The sequence below is a fragment of the Oncorhynchus mykiss genome, chromosome 3, assembly GCF_057628025.1.
Source record: "Oncorhynchus mykiss isolate SJ-2025 chromosome 3, ASM5762802v1, whole genome shotgun sequence".
Lineage (NCBI taxonomy): Eukaryota > Metazoa > Chordata > Actinopteri > Salmoniformes > Salmonidae > Oncorhynchus > Oncorhynchus mykiss.
In genome coordinates this window covers 79,167,337-79,190,031 of record NC_143024.1, presented here as the reverse complement: position 1 = coordinate 79,190,031, position 22,695 = coordinate 79,167,337, and the positions used below count along the sequence as shown (strand labels likewise).

The 22,695-nt window shown below is 45.0% G+C and overlaps 1 protein-coding gene across 2 annotated transcripts in view; it reads right to left on the bottom strand.

Moving 5' to 3' along the window:
• Positions 1-8,405: 8,405 nt before the first annotated feature.
• Positions 8,406-22,695, bottom strand: part of LOC110520446 (protein DOP1B) — a 58,276-nt gene continuing 43,986 nt past the window's right edge. For both annotated transcript variants that reach the window (XM_036974997.2, XM_036974998.2), the window contains exons 24-36: positions 22,544-22,599; positions 22,305-22,409; positions 14,136-14,202; positions 13,742-13,898; positions 11,964-12,046; positions 11,615-11,874; positions 11,429-11,490; positions 11,221-11,349; positions 10,754-10,890; positions 10,246-10,301; positions 9,972-10,112; positions 9,742-9,874; positions 8,406-9,617 (exon numbers count right to left, since the gene is read on the bottom strand). In XM_036974997.2, the coding sequence (XP_036830892.2) occupies positions 9,375-9,617; positions 9,742-9,874; positions 9,972-10,112; positions 10,246-10,301; positions 10,754-10,890; positions 11,221-11,349; positions 11,429-11,490; positions 11,615-11,874; positions 11,964-12,046; positions 13,742-13,898; positions 14,136-14,202; positions 22,305-22,409; positions 22,544-22,599 (1,629 nt within the window). In that variant the 3' untranslated portion in view covers positions 8,406-9,374. The remainder of the gene's footprint in view (positions 9,618-9,741; positions 9,875-9,971; positions 10,113-10,245; positions 10,302-10,753; positions 10,891-11,220; positions 11,350-11,428; positions 11,491-11,614; positions 11,875-11,963; positions 12,047-13,741; positions 13,899-14,135; positions 14,203-22,304; positions 22,410-22,543; positions 22,600-22,695) is intronic.

The window sequence follows — 22,695 nt, the reverse complement described above, 5'->3', positions numbered from 1 at the left end:
CGGCACAATGCGTCGATAATGAAGGAGGCTGTGCTATTACTGGTTGGCTCTCCACTGTGTCTTTCTCAGTCAAAGACCCACACGACACAGCCCCAAGCCCCACCCTTCCATTACAACTGTTGGATTTCAAATATTTGTTTGTATTATTATGTTTTATTGCATTACAGGAACATGGTACAAAACTATATACAAATATCACACGTAACAGAAAAGTAAATAATAAACAAAACCAGAGAGACACAGTAAAAATATATTAAAGACAAGTTACATTTGGACAAATTCTGTAGACACTTATTTGATCATTTGGTATTTATATATTTTAAATCAAATAAAATTGTATTGGTCACATACACATGTTTAGCAGATGTTGTTGCGGGTGTGGCGAAATGCTTGTTATATAATATTGTAAATCAATCAGAAAAATATTGAAACTTATTTTCTTACCATAAAAATGTTTTACCCTCTTTTTCTCCCCAATTTCGATCTTGTCTCATCGCTTTTTTTTTTTTTGTACCATCATCTTTGCAATGCAAGAGAGAGGCCCTAATGTATTATTCCAGCTCAGGCGCAATTGAGATTTTGACCACTAGATGGCAGCAGTGTATGTGCAAAGTCTTAGACTGATCCAATGAATTTTTGTTCAAAGACTGCCCAAATGTGCCAAATCGGTTTATTAATAACTTTCAAGTTCATAACTGTGCACTCTCCTCAAACAATAGCATGGTATTCCTTCACTGTAATAGCTACTGTACATTGGACAGTGCAGTTAGATTAACAAGAATTTAAGCTTTCTGACAAAATCAGATATGTCTATGTCCTGGGAAAGGTTCTTCTTACTTACAACCTCATGCTATTCGCATTAGCCTACGTTAGCTCAACTGTCCCATGGGGAACACACCGATCCTGAAGAAAACACCCGCCCGCTTAACCTGGAAGCCAGCAGCACCGAGGTTAGCCTGCAGGTGCCCGACCCGCCACAAGGAGTCACTAGAGTTCAATGATCCAAGTAAAGCCCCCCTGGCCAAACCCTCCCCTAACACAGACGACGCTGAGCCAATTGTGTGCCGCTCTATGGGACTCCCGATCACGGCCAGTTGTGATACAGCCCGGGATCGAACCAGGGGCTGTAGTGATGCTGCGCCAATCCCCAGCCCCCATGAACTTCATGTTATGGATTAAAAATTCTCCCAATAAAATGAACAAATTCACAATGTATTGGCAGTCACTGTGCATGTATGTCAAATAAAAAATAATATGAAATTAGAAAATACTTACAGGTTTACCCATCTTATCACTAATATATATTTTCCTATCTGTCCAAAATATTTTACTATGCAAGTAATCTCAAAATAAATGCTCTATAGTCTAATTTTCCAATTTTCAAAAGCTACATTCTTTTTCTACATGAATTATATATATAGAAATACGACTATTACAAGGATAACATCTGTGAAGGATCTTGTTAGAGACGTATCTTACTTTATTAGTTATCAAATATTTATATGAATTAGTCCACCAATTCACATCAAATGAAGGTGCCCATTTGGATTTTCAAATCCAAACTATGAGTATGGTTGTATTCCCACAGCTAGGGATTGCCTAAATAGGTATCTCCCCTGACGAGGGCCTGTCTTCAATACAGACTCCTTTTGTCATACTGTATTCCATATGAAGCATCCAGACCTTATGAAAGTTGTCCAGTATACCCTTAATCTTGTAATAAATAAAATCTAGTAATACATAACTTGACAATGTGGGAGTATAAACAACTTACCAATTAATGGCAATGCATTTCTTAGACGCTCTAAATGCTTGGTTACACTGTTTCTTCAGATAACAGTTTGCAGTATTAACATTTCCAAACAAATAAAAACATAAAGAAGGGAGAATCTGTAGACACCCAGAGAAAAAGAGAGGGATTGAGTACAAAGAACACACTCTTTGCCAGAATTCAGCCAGCCTTCACAAGACCATAACAAATCCAAATACAGTTGAAGTCGGAAGTTTATATACACTTAGGTTGGAGTCATTAAAACTAGGTTTTCAACCACTCCACAAATTTCTTGTTAACAAACTATAGTTTGGCAAGTCGGTTAGGACATCTACTTTGTGCACGACACAAGTCATTTTTCCAACAATTGTTTACAGACAGATTATTTCACTTATAATTCACTGCATCACAATTCCAGTGGGTCAAAAGTTTACATACACTACATTGACTGTGCCTTTAAACAGCTTGGAATATTCCAGAAAATGATGTTATGGCTTTAGAAGCTTCTGATAGGCTAATTCACATCATTTGAGTCAATTGGAGGTGTACCTGTGGATGTATTTCAAGGCCAACCTTCAAACTCAGTATCTCTTTCGCTTGTCATCATGGGAAAATCAAAAGAAATCAGCCAAGATCTCAGAAAAAAAATTGTAGACCTCCACAAGTCTGGTTCATCCTTGGGAGCAATTTCCAAATGCCCGAAGGTACCACATTCATCTGTACAAACAATAGTACGCAAGTTTAAACACCATGGGACCACGCAGCGGTCATACCGATCAGGAAGGAGACGCGTTCTGTCTCCTAGAGATGAACGTACTTTGGTGCAAAAAGTGCAAATCAATCCCAGAACAACAGCAAAGGACCTTGTGAAGATGCTGGAGGAAACAGGTAAAAGGTATCTATATCCACAGTAAAACAAGTCTTATATTGACATAACCTGAAAGGCCGCTCAGCAAGGAAGAAGCCAACACTCCAAAACCACCATGAAAAAAGCCAGACTACGGTTTGCAACTGCACATGGGGACAAATATTGTACTTTTTTGGAGAAATGTCCTCTGGTCTGATGAAACAATAATATAACTGTTTGGCCATAATTACCATCATTATGTTTGGAGGAGAAAGGGGGATGCTTGCAAGGTGAACACCATCCCAACTGTGAAGCACAGGGGTGGCAGCATCATGTTGTGGGGGTGCTCTGCTGCAGGAGGGACTGGTGCACTTCACAAAATAGATGGCATCATGACGGAGGAAAATTATGGATATATTGAAGCAACATCTCAAGACATCAGTCAGCTTGGTCGCAAATGGGTCTTCCAAATGGGTCTTCCAAATGGACAATGACCCCAAGCATACTTCCAAAGTTGTGGCAAAATGGCTTAAGGACAACAAAGTCAAGGTATTGGAGTGGCCATCACAAAGTCCTGATCTCAATCCTATAGAAAATGTGTGGGCAGAACTGAAAAGCGTGTGCGAGCAAGGAGGCCTACAAACCTGACTCAGTTACACCAACTCTGTCAGGAGGATTGGGCCAAAATTCACCCAACTTATTGTGGGAAGCTTGTGGAAGGCTACCTGAAACATTTGACCCAAGTTAAACAATATAAAGGCAATGCTACCAAATACTAATTGAGTGTATGTAAACTTCTGACCCACTGGGAATGTGATGAAATAAATCAAATCTGAAATAAATCATTCTCTCTACTATTATTCTGACATTTCACATTCTTAAAATAAAGTGGTGATCCGGACTGACCTAAGACAGTGAATTTTTACTCTGATAAATGTCAGGAATTGTGAAAAACTGAGTTTACATGTATTTGGCTGAGGTGTATGCAAACTTCTGACTTCAACTGTATGTCCCCTTTTGTGTTTTAAACCTCCAGCAGAGGAATGATTTTTGAGTGCATGTTATTCGGTTTCACTGGAATATAGTAGGTTCTATGGATGGTCTTAAATTACAGCAATGTATGTCTGAGATGATATGAACATGACTGGGCATTCAAACATATATGTACCTATTCATCATCATCAATAGCTTCTACCAGGTCTTCCTCACATTTTTTTTACATGTTTTGTGTCACCAGGAAAAGGTTCTATCAACCCTTGATACAGTTTGGAAAACAACTTTGGAGGTTTGTCTTAAAATAGCATCTGGCTTGACCAGTGTTTGCTGCCCAGAGAGAATAAAGTGCTGTATCAAAAATTCACCTCACCTCCATCACAGACTTCCCTGGCTGCCTAACCCTGCTGAGACCCCTGTCACCATCTGATCCTCCTACAGTAAAGCATGACAAAGGATTGCCTTATACATTATATTATCCAAGAATAAAATCAATGGTTCAATATTGGAAATGACCATTATTCCCAGATCTCAGACTGAAGCTTTAATCTTAACCTGCTGTACTGTAGCTACTGTAGGTCTACCCAGCAATTCAAAAACTTTGTATCATTCAATGATATTGTTAATAAACTGCTAAATTGACCTGAGCTCAGTAGAATGGTCTTCCCTAGCTGTCTGATCCAGCTGGGAACCCTGTCACCGTCTGATCCTGCTAAGGCATGATGAGCATAGTGTTGTGTTGGCCTACTGACTGCACTAGAAGGCTGCATCCCCGCGGGATCCCTGCGAGATCTGCTGGTCCCAACAGAGATCATTGTGGCACGGTCAGCATTTTCAATGCTGTGGACAGGAGCGGGCGGTCAGACAGAGATCATTGTGGCACGGTCAGCATTTTCAATGCTGTGGACAGGAGCGGGCGGTCAGACAGAGATCATTGTGGCACGGTCAGCATTTTCAATGCTGTGGACAGGGGCGGGCGGTCAGACAGAGATCATTGTGGCACGGTCAGCATTTTCAATGCTGTGGACAGGGGCGGCGGTCAGACAGAGATCATTGTGGCACGGTCAGCATTTTCAATGCTGTGGACAGGGGCGGCGGTCAGAGAGAGATCATTGTGGCGCGGTCAGGGCGGGCGGTCAGACAGAGATCATTGTGGCACGGTCTGCATTTTCAATGCTGTGGACAGGGGCGGCGGTCAGACAGAGATCATTGTGACACGGTCAGCATTTTCAATGCTGTGGACAGGAGCGGGCGGTCAGACAGAGATCATTGTGGCACGGTCAGCATTTTCAATGCTGTGGACAGGGGCGGCGGTCAGACAGAGATCATTGTGGCACGGTCAGGGCGGGCGGTCAGACAGAGATCATTGTGGCGCGGTCAGGGCGGGCGGTCAGACAGAGATCATTGTGGCGCGGTCAGCATTTTCAATGCTGTGGACAGGGGCGGGCGGTCAGACAGAGATCATTGTGGCGCGGTCAGCATTTTCAATGCTGTGGATCATTGTGGCACGGTCAGGGCGGGCGGTCAGACAGAGATCATTGTGGCACGGTCAGGGCGGGTGGTCAGACAGAGATCATTGTGGCACGGTCAGGGCGGGTGGTCAGACAGAGATCATTGTGGCACGGTCAGGGCGGGTGGTCAGACAGAGATCATTGTGGCACGGTCAGGGCGGGCGGTCAGACAGAGATCATTGTGGCACGGTCAGGGCGGGTGGTCAGACAGAGATCATTGTGGCACGGTCAGGGCGGGCGGTCAGACAGAGATCATTGTGGCACGGTCAGGGCGGGTGGTCAGACAGAGGACTTTGTGGCGCGGTCAGGGTGGGCGGTCAGACAGAGGACTTTGTGGCACGGTCAGGGTGGGCGGTCAGACAGAGATCATTGTGGCACGGTCAGGGCGGGCGGTCAGACAGAGATCATTGTGGCACGGTCAGGGCGGGCGGTCAGACAGAGATCATTGTGGCACGGTCAGGGCGGGTGGTCAGACAGAGATCATTGTGGCACGGTCAGGGCGGGCGGTCAGACAGAGATCATTGTGGCACGGTCAGGGCGGGTGGTCAGACAGAGGAGTTTGTGGCGCGGTCAGGGTGGGCGGTCAGACAGAGATCATTGTGGCACGGTCAGGGCGGGTGGTCAGACAGAGATCATTGTGGCACGGTCAGGGCGGGCGGTCAGACAGAGATCATTGTGGCACGGTCAGGGCGGGTGGTCAGACAGAGATCATTGTGGCACGGTCAGGGCGGGCGGTCAGACAGAGATCATTGTGGCACGGTCAGGGCGGGCGGTCAGACAGAGATCATTGTGGCACGGTCAGGGCGGGTGGTCAGACAGAGGACTTTGTGGCACGGTCAGGGTGGGCGGTCAGACAGAGATCATTGTGGCACGGTCAGGGCGGGCGGTCAGACAGAGATCATTGTGGCACGGTCAGGGTGGGCGGTCAGACAGAGATCATTGTGGCACGGTCAGGGCGGGCGGTCAGACAGAGATCATTGTGGCACGGTCAGGGCGGGTGGTCAGACAGAGGACTTTGTGGCGCGGTCAGGGTGGGCGGTCAGACAGAGGACTTTGTGGCACGGTCAGGGTGGGCGGTCAGACAGAGATCATTGTGGCACGGTCAGGGCGGGTGGTCAGACAGAGATCATTGTGGCACGGTCAGGGCGGGTGGTCAGACAGAGATCATTGTGGCGCGGTCAGGGCGGGCGGTCAGACAGAGGACTTTGGGATAAAAATATTTTTGTTGTCCATCAGATTATTTTGAAACCGTCTTCGTTCTGTTTTGTATGTGTTAGTCTACATATTGTATTAAAAACACTTATTTTTTTGCATTATTCACACACTCAGAATTCGCTGCTTCAACTTCAGTATCCTACTTCTCCTAGTTGGACATGAGAGTTCAAGTACGCCTAGCATGGGTGGTCTCAATGACATAGAGTAGGCTGCCTACGCGGACGGAGAATCCCATAGCAGTTAACTTGAATATGAAATTAACTTAAATATGATTTTACTGTAGTTTACTACTGCGTGTGTAAATACATTTTGATAATGGAAAGAAGTGAAGGGCGCTCAACCAATGTGAGTCGAAGTACAAAAATACTAAAAAAATCATGATTGAAACTGAAAAGGCACAACACATAGGTTGGGCTACTATGGTGAGCGAGCGTCGCCCCTTTTAGTTTTCAATAAGTATTGATTACCCATTTATAGGTCTCTGCCTGCAAATCGTCCTTCAAGGTAGGCAATATCCAATAGACCTATGCAAAACTGTAGCTGTCATCGTTCTTGCTGCTTCTAAGTGGTGACTCACTTTTTTAGCAAAAAATAAACTATTTCAGTTTTGTGTTATGTTGGCATTAATACGTGTCAAATATCAGTTTGAAAACACTGTAAAAAAAAAATAATAATAATTGAGTTAATTAACCTCTTGGGGCAAGGGGGCAGAATTTTCACTTTTGGATAAATAGCGTGCCCAATTTCAACTTCCTGCTACTCATGCCAAGAATATAAGATATGCATGCATATTATTCATAGATTTGGATAGAAAACACTCTGAAGTTTCTTAGCAAAAAATAAACTATTTCAGTTTTGTGTTATGTTGGCATTAATACGTGTCAAATATCAGTTTGAAAACACTGTAAAAAAAAATCTAATAATCATTGAGTTAATAAAGCCTCATACAAACATGGTCTCTTTTTTCTTTCTTGAGTAAGGCAGCTCCAAAATGTTGAAGTTTCAGCCTAGCTCAGTGCTTTCTGTGGTGGTGGGGCAGCCAGCGGAAAATACAGAGGGTAGGAGTTGGTAACGTTCTTTAGTTCTGCCATGATTGGCTCAGTGTTCTGTCACTCATGGGGACACTACATCACTGCAAAATCTACTGGAAGAGCTCGTAAATTCAAGCCCATTGGGTTCTGCCATAGAGTTACATTAGAAGTGCCCATCCAAGAAGGCTCAAGGTCTTTGGCCACAGATAAAATAAGGTCAAATCACGTAATATCTACCATAGCCTTGATTGAACTAGCGGGATGAAACATTAGCTAACGTTGCATGTCAGTTGCAATACTAACTCAGCACTGTGAATAAACACTAGTTTCATTTTTTTCTGTTAAGTTAAACAGCAGTTACCTTGCCAGCAACATCAGTCAACTAATCAACACAATCAATGGGGGGGCCACGAAAGGCCAGGGCTCCTGGGCACGTGCCCTGCATGCCTAGTCGACATGCAAGTTTAGATAGCTGGCTTGACTAAATACCAATCAAAAAGAGTTAGCTGGCATGGCTAATTGAGTGACTGACATGAGAAATAAACTGCTGAAGTTCACCACATTTGGAAATTGCACCAGGTGTATTCTACTACTCTTACAGTCAACAGTAAGTTGAGACCGTGACGGAGTTACAAAACAAACATATTTTTGGTGGGTTGGAGGCCCTAAGCGAAAGCTTATGTCGCTTATGCCTTGAATTGCCATACTCTGCCTACTTCCATAATCACTTTAATATATAATTTAGTATGCATGTAAACTTACTCAAACCAAGATGGCAAAAAAACAAACATTTGAGAGAACCAAACCCATTGCACAATTTCCGATCAAATATTGCAATAACGGCCTCCTTTCCAGACCAGCATGGTTAAAGCTGTTCCTGTGCAGTAAGTCACTTGGGCCTCGTCAGCCAGGCTACATGCATCTACCCAGAACACAAATCCCTGCCTCCCCAGATAAAGCTATAACACCTGCATACTTATGTTATTGACTCTTAGGGTTAGGTCTCTGAGATTATCAAGCAAACATTCACAATATAAATTTTGAGCTCCATTTATTGGATCATTCTTTAATATTGGTTTTTATTTACAGACCATAATATATTAATTCTGATATTAAAAAGTTATAATTTTCAGGAGGCCAGACATTCACATAATTTAGTTAAGCATTCAAATGTGAAGAACAAATCGATGATGAGCGGTAAGTCCAAACATTCCCCAAAACACTTAAAAACAGACAGAAGTCGAAGAGTTCCCTTGAATAAAATACCAAATTGACCCGCATGTTATTTTATTATATTAGATATCTAGAGGTTTTGCCATGTACACAAATCACATTCAATAATTTACCCACAAATAAAACTGCAACATCATGATTGATGACAAGCAGAGCTTTTTAAACATTTAAAACCAAAACATCCTGTACTAAGAGCCTTAGAGTTCCCATAGTCACTGACCAGCAGGTATACTAACCTACTCCTGTCTCATTGGAATACATTACAGCCTGGCAGTCAGACAGACACAACTTGCTAATAGGAGGGAGTAGGTTTATGGAAAGCTTTGTAGAGCGATGGAATGGAATCAGTAGTCAGTACTGCTGTCACTCCCTTTGTTACAGTGGTACTTATTTTACAACCAGTATCACCTCTAAAAGCTACTGTAGCTAGCATCAGTATTACTTTAACTTTAAGTCAGCACATTCAGACTTGTACTCAGAGAGCCCAATAACTACCACTCCGTTCCAGTTTGTGTCAGTTAATTCTAGATTATTTTAGAGTACCGGTATCTCAAATGTAGAATATCCTATATAGACATGGAGTGTTCAGATTCTACCAAGTAAAGTAAACAATTCATCATTCAAGAGAACATCCCAAAAGATTGCAATTTAGCTGGCATACGCCTATAATAAAACATCGCTTTCAGCAGTTGTGGCCATTCTACAACATTCAATTGCTATAGTTCCAGTTCTCATTTCCTCAGCGTTCTAAGCTCTAGAACCTTGGTGGAGATCTAACTCTCCATGGAGTCCAGGAACTCTCCCTCAGTGATGTGCTCCAGTCGCTTCAGGACTTGGTGGGCGCTGGCTGTGGGGTAGTCTGCCACAGGGTAGTCTGCAGGGCTGCTGGGTGATGTGCCCTGGAAGGAACAGCAGAGTGTATGGAGGAAGGGAGCAAGCTGGGTGATGGAGGAGAGAGAGCGATGGGTGAGGAGGGGGAACTCCAGACGCTCCGTAGACGACTCGTCACTCAGCGCCTGGAATTATAGGACATGACATCAACAGAATGGGATGAGCAGATCGCACGATTGAGTCATGTTATCATGGTGACTATAAGGACATGAGTTCTCTTGCTCTATAGTGGTGTTTGCGTTCTCTTACCCCGTAGCGTTGGTGTAGAGCTTCTAGTACTTTGACAACATGGGGTTTGCACTCCTGCTCTCCCTCCAGGAGACCATTCTCTGGGCCACTGTAGCGGCTCATATCCACCTCTGGAACAAAGGCCCAGCGATACCTTGACACACACATGAGCAGAGAACATTTAATTGTAATCATGCTAAGCACAGCCTATATAGATGCTAAGTTGATATTAAGCAGGGTGAGGCACTCACATCTGAAAGAGGGGCATCTTCTCTGGGGGGAAGGCCAGGGCGGTGTCAAGGAACTTGCAGGCAGACATGTACATGTCCAACTCTGGCTGGGGGAATGTCAATGGCCCAATCCCCATGGACCCACGTACCACTTTAGTCAGCCTGACAGAGAGAGGAAAAGAGGAGGGAGAACAAAGAAAGGGTGGTGATAGTTACATGAGAGACTGTCTCCTACATAGATAGATGGACAGATATATTGATGCGTCTACAGTAGACTGAGTGATCATGGACTCACTTTGACACCTCTTTTTCTTCCGACAAGGCTTTCTCCAGACGAACAAATGTGTGAATCTGACAACCAAAGATCAAAGACACCATTAGAAGACAGGACTGGACAAACACTACCAAAGATTTTCTTTTGACATGCCACCTCCCTGCTGAAAACAATGTACATCGCTACAGTGTATACATGCATTGAAATTAGAAAATTAGGGCTGTGACGATATTTTCCATGCCAAAAAATAAAACACGAAGCAGACAAAACTCTTTGGTTGTTTAAAAACCTGCTGTATGTAAAATATTGTATGATATAGCTTCGAAGATAAGCAAATGTGAATGAATGACAACATAATGATGTTTGTTTCAAACACTAGGGCTGTTTTCCTAAAGGAGTTAAATGCGCTTCTTGATTTGTTTCCTTTCCATGATATACTAATGAGTATCTTGATACTGGTTCCTTCCGGCCCTACAGGAAATCAACAGTGACAGGAAGTGATGTCATCAAGGTGGGGGTTGTTCCTCACCAGTTCTGTGACCATAATTGGCCAGAGGGAGGTGAGGTGCTGGGGGGAGATCCGCAGCATAAGAACACGGAACGTCAGAAAAATCTGGGCAGAAACGGAGGGCGTTTGACCAATACGCAGAGCCTCTGTCAGCCGCTCTGAGGGAGAGGGGAGGAGGAGGAGAGAGGATAGGATACTCGCATTACATTATACTGTATATTAATAATTAATATTGGCCTTATAAAATGTTAATGTCACACACACTCTCATTATCCATCAAATGTGATGGTCTACACCAGTATTTCTAAATCCTGGCGCTCACACACTTCATTCAACTAATCAGATCCTCATCAATCAGGTGTGTGAGTGCTAAGGCAAAAACAAACAAAAAAGTGCACCCATTTGGAACCCCAGGAATGAGAAACGGGTCTACACACTTTGTCAATACACACAAATAAATGCCCAGAATACACAGAAAGCACACCCACCTTGGATGAGGGGCAGGTAGAGGTGGTACTGGTCTAACTCCCCACTGAACATGGCAAAGGCCTGACGCTTCAGTAACATGGGCTTCTGCTCTGCACTGGGGAACAGCTTCAGAGAACTGCTCTGCATGCCTGCAATACACACACACACACAGTTAACACACGCACAAATGCACTCACACGGATGCACACACACACCTACTCTACTTACTCATGAGGTCTTTGAACATGGTCTTCTCATGGGTCAGCAGGTGGTCGATGATGGCCCTCCAGCTAAAGAAACACAGGTCAAACACAGTCATTTTCTTTTAACAGTTTATTTGATAATATTGATTTGTTAATATTTACATGGCATGCACACACTTAAACACAAGCACACGCACAAACACAATCTTACTGGGGGGCACAGGAGACATCCATGGTGAAGAACAGAGGATCCATGTAGAGTTCGAAGGCCTCTTTTTTCCAGGCCCTCTTGGTGTAGGCGTACCCACTCAGATTGCTCAGGAGCTGGGCACCTGCCCCGAAACTGGGCATGTTGTAGGCACTGTGGTTCTTCAGGTAGGGGAAGACGTAGTACATGAGGCGAGAGATGAGAGGGATGGCTTTCTCCTTCTCATCACTGCGATACACCATGTCCAGAAGAGGGGCTAGAACCTGCAGAGGAGGAGGATCTGTCAGAAATAGGAACACATACATAGGCATGAGAGCAATGGGTGCACAGATCCACACACGGACACACCTACCTCTGCCAATAGCGCAAGGGCTTGTACACTGTACACAGAGGGGGCTGAGGAAGACACCATAGTGCTGGCCTGAGCTTCAGAGTCTGGAGAAAAGAGAGGAAAGGAAAGAAGGAGATGGGAACAGAAGGGAGTTGTTAATCATGAATATGTATGACTTTCTAATCCAGTGCCCGCCCTGAGGGCCGACCCAAGGCTTAACCTCCTCATGGTAGCAGGAAGGATCTCCATCTCCGTCGTTCTGCCCCTGAACAGGCAGTTAACCCACTGTTCCCAGGCCGTCATTGAAAATAAGAATTTGTTCTTAACTGACTTGCCTGGTTAAATAAAGGTAAAATAAAAATAAAAAATAAAATCTCATCCTTCAGGCCACATCCTGGGTGCACTGCTTCCAGTGACGCAGCAGGGCACTTAGTTCCACTACTGGGGACCGGTTGACATGGGTAACACCAGAGGAGAGGCACTTTTGTGAGAATAGTGTCCTCTTTCCTCACTGGACCATTACACTGGGGGACATAATGTTGTGAGGAAGTGCTGTGTTTCCATGGTTACAGTATAAGTCTGTGGTCTCTCTAAGTCCACTCTAATGTAGACCTGAAGAGAGCAGAGGAGAGGATGGAGAGGAGACTGTTGGTCGAGGTGGGCCCTCTTGCGTTTCTCAACTAATGATGTAGAACGTGCATTCGGTGCCGGGGGTTGGTTGCCATGGTTACCGAGGAGCATGTCCTGAGGGTTAAGGAAAGGGGTGTCAAACTCATTCCATGGAGGGTTTAGTGTCTGCGGGTTTTTGGTATTTCCTTTCAATTAAGACCTAGATAACCAGGTATGGGGAGTTATTTACTAATTACTGACCTTAATTCATCAATTAAATAAATAAAGTGAGGAGTGAAAACCCGCAGACCAGAGCTTCTCAAACTCAGTCCTCGTGACCCCAAGGGGTGCATGCTTTGTTTTTTGCCCTAATACTAGACTACTGATTCAAACCATCAAAGCTTGATGATTATTTGAATCAGCTGGGTAGTGCTAGGACTTAAACCAAAACGTGCACTCCTTGGGGTCCTTAGGATAGAGTTTGGGAAGCCCTGCCGCAGACACTAGGCCCTCCATGGAATGAGTTTGACACGTGGTTAAGGAGGTTAGACTCTGACATCAGAGCTGCTATCTAAAAGATAGCGAAGGAGTCAGGCGCAGGACACAGATAAGAGTAACAACCACTGATTTACTCAATCCAAAACGTAACAAAATCCAATCCAAACAAGGACACAACAGGACTCAAAGAACACACCGGAATACACGAAAGACAATCACGCACAAAACAGAAAGGGAAACCAGAGGGTTAAATAAGGAACATAATTATGAGATGGGAACCAGGTGTGTAAAACAGACAAAACAAAAGGAAAAATGAAACATGGATCGGTGGCGGCTAGCAAGCCGGTGACGTCAACCGCCGAACGCCGCCCGAACAAGGAGAGGGAACAACTTCGGTGGAAGTCGTGACATCTGACCCATTTTAAAGCCTAATGTACACCTTCCACTTCAAAATAACGTCAATTGAACATCCGCTTCCATCCGCAGCTCCTTGGAAAAGTGTCCTGGAAAAGTGCAAACATATACGGACAGGAATGGACGTTCGCGATATTGCATTTTTAGAGCGAACCTAGCATATGGTGTGGAAGCACAAGGTGGAAATTAGGCTTCAGTCTGTTCCTGATAGAAGCCAGGGATGTCTCCAGGTGTGTGTGTGTGTGTGTGTGTGTGTGTGTGTGTGTGTGTTTGGTTACCATAGAGGTCCAGGTTCAGTTCGATGGATGGCTCCTCGGTCTCAGGACACACCTGTGGCTGGTTCTTGACTTCCAGATTGCGGCTGAGCCAGCTGGTCTGTTCCAGAGATGACCCCGCCACCCCGCCCACCGCCTCCAGGATCTTCTGGGTCACTTCCTACAGGACATCGCCATGGTAACCATCATTATCATGCATCTCACACTGTACCCTCTCGATCTTTCGTTTTAATGAAACGTCCGGTCCTGTCCACACATTTCGGTGTGGACATGGGCGGACAGGCGCGGACGTTCGATATTGCATCATTTCATTCAATCGGACCTAGCGGATGGCGTGGAACAGGAAGGTGTACATTAGGCTACAGCTAGGGCTGTGCTACTGTGCTCCATGTCTTACCTGCATGTCTCTAGTGTCCTTCTTATTGTCCAGGTTGGAGAGTCGGTTTACAAAGTCATTGAGGATCCTGTAGTAGGAGAGGAGAAAGATGTCTGTACAGCTATGGAGAGGTAGACTAGAGTGCAATAATATCTTGTTGATTCTGATACAGTAGCAAACCAAAGCATGTCTATTGATGTGGGATGTACTACTTATGTTTGTAAATAACATTTACATTGTTTCAAACAACAGAGTGTGTTACGCTGGGAACAATGTCTACAGTAACAAATCAGTATGACCACAGATGTATGCACGCATGACTGTAAGGGGAGTTATTTGTGAATCGAGGGCTGACGTCATTTCCTGTCACAACTTGTGGACTTGTTTATGTGCTGCTGTGCGTTTTGTTGCTAGTGTAACTTTGCTACCTGCCAACTTTACGTATTTTTTAAATTACCGTTTTATATTTTTCTTTTTTCCCCCTCGCTCAACTTTTTTCATTCAACTTTTTCACCCTGGACATGGTTCTACAGGACCTCCACCAGCTGAAGCTAAGTAGTAACATTAACATTATGCCTTCTAATTGCAGTCGCTGTACTCATAATGTACAGGAGAACAAATTGCCTAATGGTGAGGATAGCCGTGCTGCAAGCACAGCTTCAAGCGCAATAGTTAGGTAAGGGTAATTTGCCCCCATAGGCAAGGCTCTAACTCCTCTAGCTCCACAAGGAGATAGGGTGCAGGCCAGGCAGCAGGCTGTGCCACCAATAAGTACAGATAGTAGTATAAATCCTCTCGCACAGTCCCCGCAGCCGGACAATTTTGTCATGGCTTCTGGAGGGAAATGCTGTAGGAATGCTCAACTGGTGTCGCTCATTCAGCCGACAGAAACTTTCAACCGGTTCTCCCATTAAGCAACGAGTCGGAGTCAGAGGCCGAGCCTTCTCTGGTCTCTCCTCCACCCATTACGGGGTCTGAGACGCCGAAGCCTCCCACCATTAGCTTTGACGAATCATCCAGCGATCATACACTGTTTACCAGGGGGCAGGGCTACCGACGTTAAGGCTAATCTGAAGATGGTGCTGGCTAAGGCTAAAACTGGTGAGTGTAGAGAGTATAGGGATATTGTTATCCACGTCGGCACCAACGATGTTAGGATGAAACAGTCAGAGATCACCAAGCGCAACATAGTTTCAACCTGTAAATCAGCTGAAAGATGTGTCGGCATCAAGTAATTGTCTCTGGTCCCCTTCCCAGTTAGGGGGAGTGATGAGCTCTACAGCTGAGTCTCACAACTCAATCGCTGGTTGAAAACGTTTTTCTGCCCCTCCCAAAAGATAGAATTTGTAGATAAATTGGCCCTCTTCTGGGACTCACCTACAAACAGGACCAAGCCTGGCCTGCTGAGGAGTGACAGACTCCATCCTAGCTGGAGTGGTGTTCTCATCTTATCTATGAACATAGACAGGGCTCTAACTCCACAATGAGATAGGGTGCAGGCCAGGCACCAAGCTGTTAGCCATCTTGCCAGCTTAGTGGAGTCTGCCACTAGCACAGTCAGTGTAGTCAGCTCAACTATCCCCATTGAGACCGTGTCTGTGCCTCGATCTAGGTTGGGCAAAACTAAACATGGCGGTGTTCTCCTTAGCAATCTTACTGGAATAAAGACCTCCTCCATTCCTGTCATTATTGAAAGAGACTGTGATACCTCACATCTCAAAATAGGGCTACTTAATATTAGATCCCTCACTTCCAAGGCAGTTTTAGTCAATTAACTAATCACTGATCATAATCTTAATGTGGTTGGCCTGACTGAAACATGGCTTAAGCCTGATGAATTTACTGTGTTAATCCCCCGCGCACCCCGCAAAGGCGGAGGTGTTGCTAACATTTACGATACCAAATTTCAATTTACAAAAAAAGAAAAGAAAAAGACTACGTTTTCGTCTTTTGAGCTTCTAGTCATGAAATCTATGCAGCCTACTCAATCACGTTTATAGCTACTGTTTACAGGCCTCCTGGGCCGTATACAGCGTTCCTTTCCGAGTTCCCTGAATTCCTATCGGACCTTGCAGTCATGGAAGATAATATTCATATTTTTGGTTAATTTAATAGTCACATGTATAAGTCCACAAACCCACTCCAAAAGGCTTTCGGAGCCTTTCCTCATAATCCTGGACTATCAGACCACCATTTTATTACGTTTGCAATCGCAACAAATAATCTGCTCAGACACCAGCCAAGGATCATCAAAAACCTTGCTATGAATTCTCGGACAACCCAAAGATTCCTAGATGCCCTTCCAGACTCCCTCCACCTACCCAAGGACGTCGGCATACAACAAACTGAGGAACTTCATTTAACCTTGAAGCTATATTATACCCTAGATGCAGTCGCACCCCTAAAAACTAAAAACATTTGTCATAAGAAACTAGCTCCCTGGTATACAGAAAATACACGAGCCCTGAAGCAAGCTTCCAGAAAATTGTAACGGAAATGGCGCTACACCAAACTGGAAGTCTTCCGATTTAGCTTGGAAAGACAGAGCAGCAGTGAGGGTACTATCATCCTATTTTTCCATCTTAATTGAGGAGAATAAGAACAATCCAAAATGTATTTTTGATACTGTCGCAAAGCTAACTAAAAAGCAGCATTCCCCAAGAGAGGATGGCTTTCACTTCAGCAGTGATAAATTTATGAACTACTTTGACAAAAAGATCATGATCATAAGAAAGCAAACTACGGACTCCTCTTTAAATCTGCCTATTTCGCCAAAGCTCAGTTGTCCTGAGTCTGCACAACACTGCCAGGACCTAGGATCAAAGGAAACACTCAAGTTTTTTAATGCTATATCTCTTGACACATTGATGAAAATAGTCATGGCCTCTAAACCTTCATACTGGACCCTATTTCAGCTAAACTACTGAAAGAGCTGTTTCCTGTGCTTGGCCCTCCAATGTTGAACATAATAAACAGCTCCCTATCCACCAGATGTGTACCAAACTCATTAAAACTGGCAGTAATAAAGCCTCTCTTGAAAAAGCCAAACCTTGACCAAGAAAATATTTTTAAAAAACTAAAATCGGACTATATCGAATCTCCCATTCCTCTCAAACATTTTAGAAAAAGCGGTTGCCCAGCAACTCACTGCCTTCCAGAAGAGCACTGAGATCACACTCGTGAAGGTGGTAAATTACCTTCTAATGGCGTCAGACCAGACCATCTGTCCTCGTGCTCCTAGACCTTAGTGCTGCTTTTGATACTATCGATCACCACATTCTTTTGGAGAGATTGTAAAACCCAAATTGGTCTACACGGACAAATTCTGGCCTGGTTTAGATCTTATCTGTCAGAAAAATATCAGTTTGTCTCTGTGGATGGTTTTTCCTCTGACAAATCAACTGTAAGTTTCAGTGTTTCTCAAGGTTCTGTTTTTAGGACCACTATTGTTTTCACTATATATTTTACCTCTTGGTGATGTCATTCAGAAACATAATGTTAACTTTCACTGCTATGCGGACGATACACAGCTGTACATCTGTTAGGTGACCTAAACTGGGATATGCTTAACACCCCGGCAGTCCTACAATCTAAGCTAGATGCCCTCAATCTCACTCAAATCATCAAGGAACCCACCAGGTACAACCCTAACTCTGTAAACAAGGGCACCCTCATTGACGTCATCCTGACCAACTGGCCCTCCAAATACACCTCCGCTGTCTACAACCAGGATCTCAGCGATCACTGCCTCATTGCCTGTATCCGCTACGGAGCCACAGTCAAACGACCACCCCTCATCACTGTCAAACGCTCCCTAAAACACTTCTGTGAGCAGGCCTTTCTAATCGACCTGGCCCGGGTATCCTGGAAGGACATTGACCTCATCCCGTCAGTTGAGGATGCCTGGTCTTTCTTTAAAAGTAACTTCCTCACCATTTTAGATAAGCATGCTCCGTTCAAAAAATGCAGAACTAAGAACAGATATAGCCCCTGGTTCACTCCAGACCTGACTGCCCTCGACCAGCACAAAAACATCCTGTGGCGGACTGCGCTAACATCGAATAGTCCCCGCGATATGCAACTGTTCAGGGAAGTCAGGAACCAATACACACAGTCAGTCAGGAAAGCTAAAGCCAACTTCTTCAGGCAGAAGTTTGCATCCTGTAGCTCCAACTCCAAAAAGTTCTGGGACACTGTGAAGTCCATGGAGAACAAGAGCACCTCCTCCCAGCTGCCCACTGCACTGAGACTAGGTAACATGGTCACCACCGATAAATCCATGATTATCGAAAACTTCAACAAGCATTTCTCAACGGCTGGCCATGCCTTCCGCCTGGCTACTCCAACCTCGGACAACAGCTCCCCCCCCCCCGCAGCTACTCGCCCAAGCCTCTCCAGGTTCTCCTTTACCCAAATCCAGATAGCAGATGTCCTGAAAGAGCTGCAAAACCTGGACCCGTACAAATCAGCTGGGCTGGACAATCTGGACCCTCTATTCCTGAAACTATCCGCCGCCATTGTCGCAACCCCTATTACCAGCCTGTTCAACCTCTCTTTCATATCGTCTGAGATCCCCAAGGATTGGAAAGCTGCCGCAGTCATCCCCCTCTTCAAAGGGGGCGACACCCTGGACCCAAACTGTTACAGACCTATATCCATCCTGCCCTGCCTATCTAAGGTCTTCGAAAGCCAAGTCAACAAACAGGTCACTGACCATCTTGAATCCCACCGTACCTTCTCCGCTGTGCAATCTGGTTTCCGAGCCGGTCACGGGTGTACCTCAGCCACGCTCAAGGTACTAAACGATATCATAACCGCCATCGATAAAAGACAGTACTGTGCAGCCGTCTTCATAGACCTTGCCAAGGCTTTCGACTCTGTCAATCACCGTATTCTTATCGGCAGACTCAGTAGCCTCGGTTTTTCGGATGACTGCCTTGCCTGGTTCACCAATTACTTTGCAGACAGAGTTCAGTGTGTCAAATCGGAGGGCATGCTGTCCGGTCCTCTGGCAGTCTCTATGGGGGTGCCACAGGGTTCAATTCTCGGGCCGACTCTTTTCTCTGTATATATCAATGATGTTTCTCATGCTGCGGGCGATTCCCTGATCCACCTCTACGCAGACGACACCATTCTATATACTTCCGGCCCGTCCTTGGACACTGTGCTATCTAACCTCCAAACGAGCTTCAATGCCATACAGCACTCCTTCCGTGGCCTCCAACTGCTCTTAAACGCTAGTAAAACCAAATGCATGCTTTTCAACCGTTCGCTGCCTGCACCCGCACGCCTGACCAGCATCACCACCCTGGATGGTTCCGACCTTGAATATGTGGACATCTATAAGTACCTAGGTGTCTGGCTAGACTCTAAACTCTCCTTCCAGACCCATATCAAACATCTCCAATCGAAAATCAAATCAAGAGTCGGCTTTCTATTCCGCAACAAAGCCTCCTTCACTCACGCCGCCAAACTTACCCTAGTAAAACTGACTATCTTACCGATCCTCGACTTCGGCGACGTCATCTACAAAATTGCTTCCAACACTCTACTCAGCAAACTGGATGCAGTTTATCACAGTGCCATCCGTTTTGTCACTAAAGCACCTTATACCACCCACCACTGCGACTTGTATGCTCTAGTCGGCTGGCCCTCGCTACATATTCGTCGCCAGACCCACTGGCTCCAGGTCATCTACAAGTCCATGCTAGGTAAAGCTCCGCCTTATCTCAGTTCACTGGTTACGATGGCAACACCCATCCGTAGCACGCGCTCCAGCAGGTGTATCTCACTGATCATCCCTAAAGCCAACACCTCATTTGGCCGCCTTTCGTTCCAGTTCTCTGCTGCCTGTGACTGGAACGAATTGCAAAAATCGCTGAAGTTGGAGACTTTTATCTCCCTCACCAACTTCAAACATCTGCTATCCGAGCAGCTAACCGATCGCTGCAGCTGTACATAGTCTACTGGTAAATAGCCCACCCATTTTCACCTACCTCATCCCCATACTGTTTTTATTTATTTATTTTTATTTTTCTGCTCTTTTGCACACCAATCTCTACCTGTACATAACCATCTGATCATTTATCACTCCAGTGTTAATCTGCATAATTGTAATTATTTGCCTACCTTCTCATGCCTTTTGCACACAATGTATATATAGACTCCCCTTTTTTCTACTGTGTTATTGACTTGTTAATTGTTTACTCCATGTGTAACTCTGTGTTGTCTGTTCACACTGCTATGCCTTATCTTGGCCAGGTCGCAGTTGCAAATGAGAACTTGTTCTCAACTAGCCTACCTGGTTAAATAAAGGTGAAATAAAAAAAAAAAAAAAAAAAAAAAAAAAACATTTCGATGAAACATGGTGAAGCCCCAAAATTGCCCTCCCTGGAAGCCTGTGTTTCAGACATAAGGAAGTGGATGGCGGCAAATGTTTTACTTTTAAACTCGTACAAAACAGAGATGCTAGTTCTAAGTCCCAATAAACAAAGACCCTGATCTCTCTTTTGACAAACATATCAAGACTATTTCCATCTACGTAACATTGCAGAAATCAGAAACTTTGTCCAAAAATGATGCAGAAAAATTAATCCATGCTTTTGCCACTTCTAGATTAGACTACTGCAATGCTCTACTTTCCGGCTACCCGGATAAAGCACTAAATAAACTTCAGTTAGTGCAAAACACGGCTGCTAGAATCTTGACTAGAACCAAGACATTTGATCACTTAAGGATAGGGCTGATTTCAAGGTTTTACTGCTAACCTACAAAGCATCACATGGGCTTGCGCCAATCTATCTTTCTGAGTTAGTCCTGCCATACATACCTACACGTACACTACGGTCACAAGATGCAAGCCTCCTTATTGTCCCTAGATTTTCTAAGCAAACAGCTGGAGGCAGAGCTTTCTCCTATAGAGCTCCATTTTTATGGAATGGTCTCCCTATCCATGTGAGAGACGCAGACTCGGTCTCGACCTTTAAGTCTTTATTGAAGACTCATCTCATCAGTAGGTCCTATGACTGAGTGTAGTCTGGCCCAGGAGTGTGAAGGTGAAAGGAAAGGACAGTTCCCCTCTCTTCTCTGGGATCCTCTGCCTCTAACCCTATTACAGGGGCTGAGGCTTACTGGTGCTCTTCCATGCCGACCCTAGGAGGGGTGCGTCACTTGAGTGGGTTGAGTCACTGACGTGATCTTCCAGGTGGGTTGGCGCCCCCCTCGGGTTCGTGCCGTGGGGGAGATCTTCGTGGGCTATACTCAGCCTTGTCTCAGGTTATTAAGTTGGTGGATTGAAGATATCCCTCTAGTGGTGTGGGTGCTGTGCTTTGGCAAAGTGGGTGGGGTTAAATCCTGCTTGGATGGCCCTGTCCAAGGATATAGTCGGACAGGGCCACAGTGTCTCCTGACACCTCCCATCTCAGCCTCCAGTATTTATGCTGCAATAGTTTGTGTCGGGGGGCTAGGGTCAGTCTGTTATATCTGGAGTATTTCTCCTGTCTTATCCGGTGTTCTGTCTTCTCTCTCAGCCCTAGCACCATGCCTGATGACTCCTTGCTGTCCCCAGTCCACCTGGTCGTGATGCTGCTCCAGTTTCAACTGTTCTGCCTGCGGCTATGAAACCCTGACCTGTTCACCAGACGTGCTACCTTGTCCCAGACACACACACACTCGCTCACTCGCTGTCTCTAACTCTGAATGATCGGCTATGAAAAGCCAACTGACATTTACTCTTGAGGTGCTGACCTGTTGCACCCTCTACAACCACTGTGATTATTATTATTTGACCCTGCTGGTCATCTATGAACGTTTGAACATCTTTGCCATGTACTGTTATAATCTCCACCCGGCACAGCCAGAAGAGGACTGGCCACCCCTCAGAGCCTGGTTCCTCTCTAGGTCTCTTCCTAGGTTCCTGCCTTTCTTGGGAGTTTTTCCTAGCCACCATGCTTCTACATCTGCATTGCTTTCTGTTTGGAGTTTTAGGCTGGGTTTCTGAATAGCACTTTGTGACATCGGCTGATGTAAAAAGGGCTTCATAAAATCATTTCATTGATTGATTAGTCGCTTCGGATAAAAAAAAGTCTGCTAAATGGCATATGTAATGTGATCAATAACTGAGACCGGTTTCTGGACATCAAGTGAACATTTTAGTACAAGTGTCAGAAGGATAAGAAGTTGACGACTAACCCCAGCAGCAGGAAGTGTCCGGGCGGAGCCAGGTTGAGCTGCACAGACTCTCTGAGGAGACTGAGGAGGGGTGCCACATTTTCCTGGAGCGCCTGAGCTGGAATACTACGAGACAGACAGACAGACAGACAGGAGGGTGGTGAAACATTGTTAAAGAATATCACATGTAGGCAAGAACTGAAGTGTATTACTAACTACATGGCAGTGTGAATCTCTGTGTTGATGTCGTTGTTTGTTACCTCTGGGTGTAGGCATAGCTGAACTGTAGCATGGGGATGTCTACCAGGGTGGACTTCTGCCACACAGACGAAGGAGAGACAGAAGGGAGTTGCATCAACTATGACCTTCAGATGACCACTATACCACCATGTCATTTCTCTCTGGGTTTAAC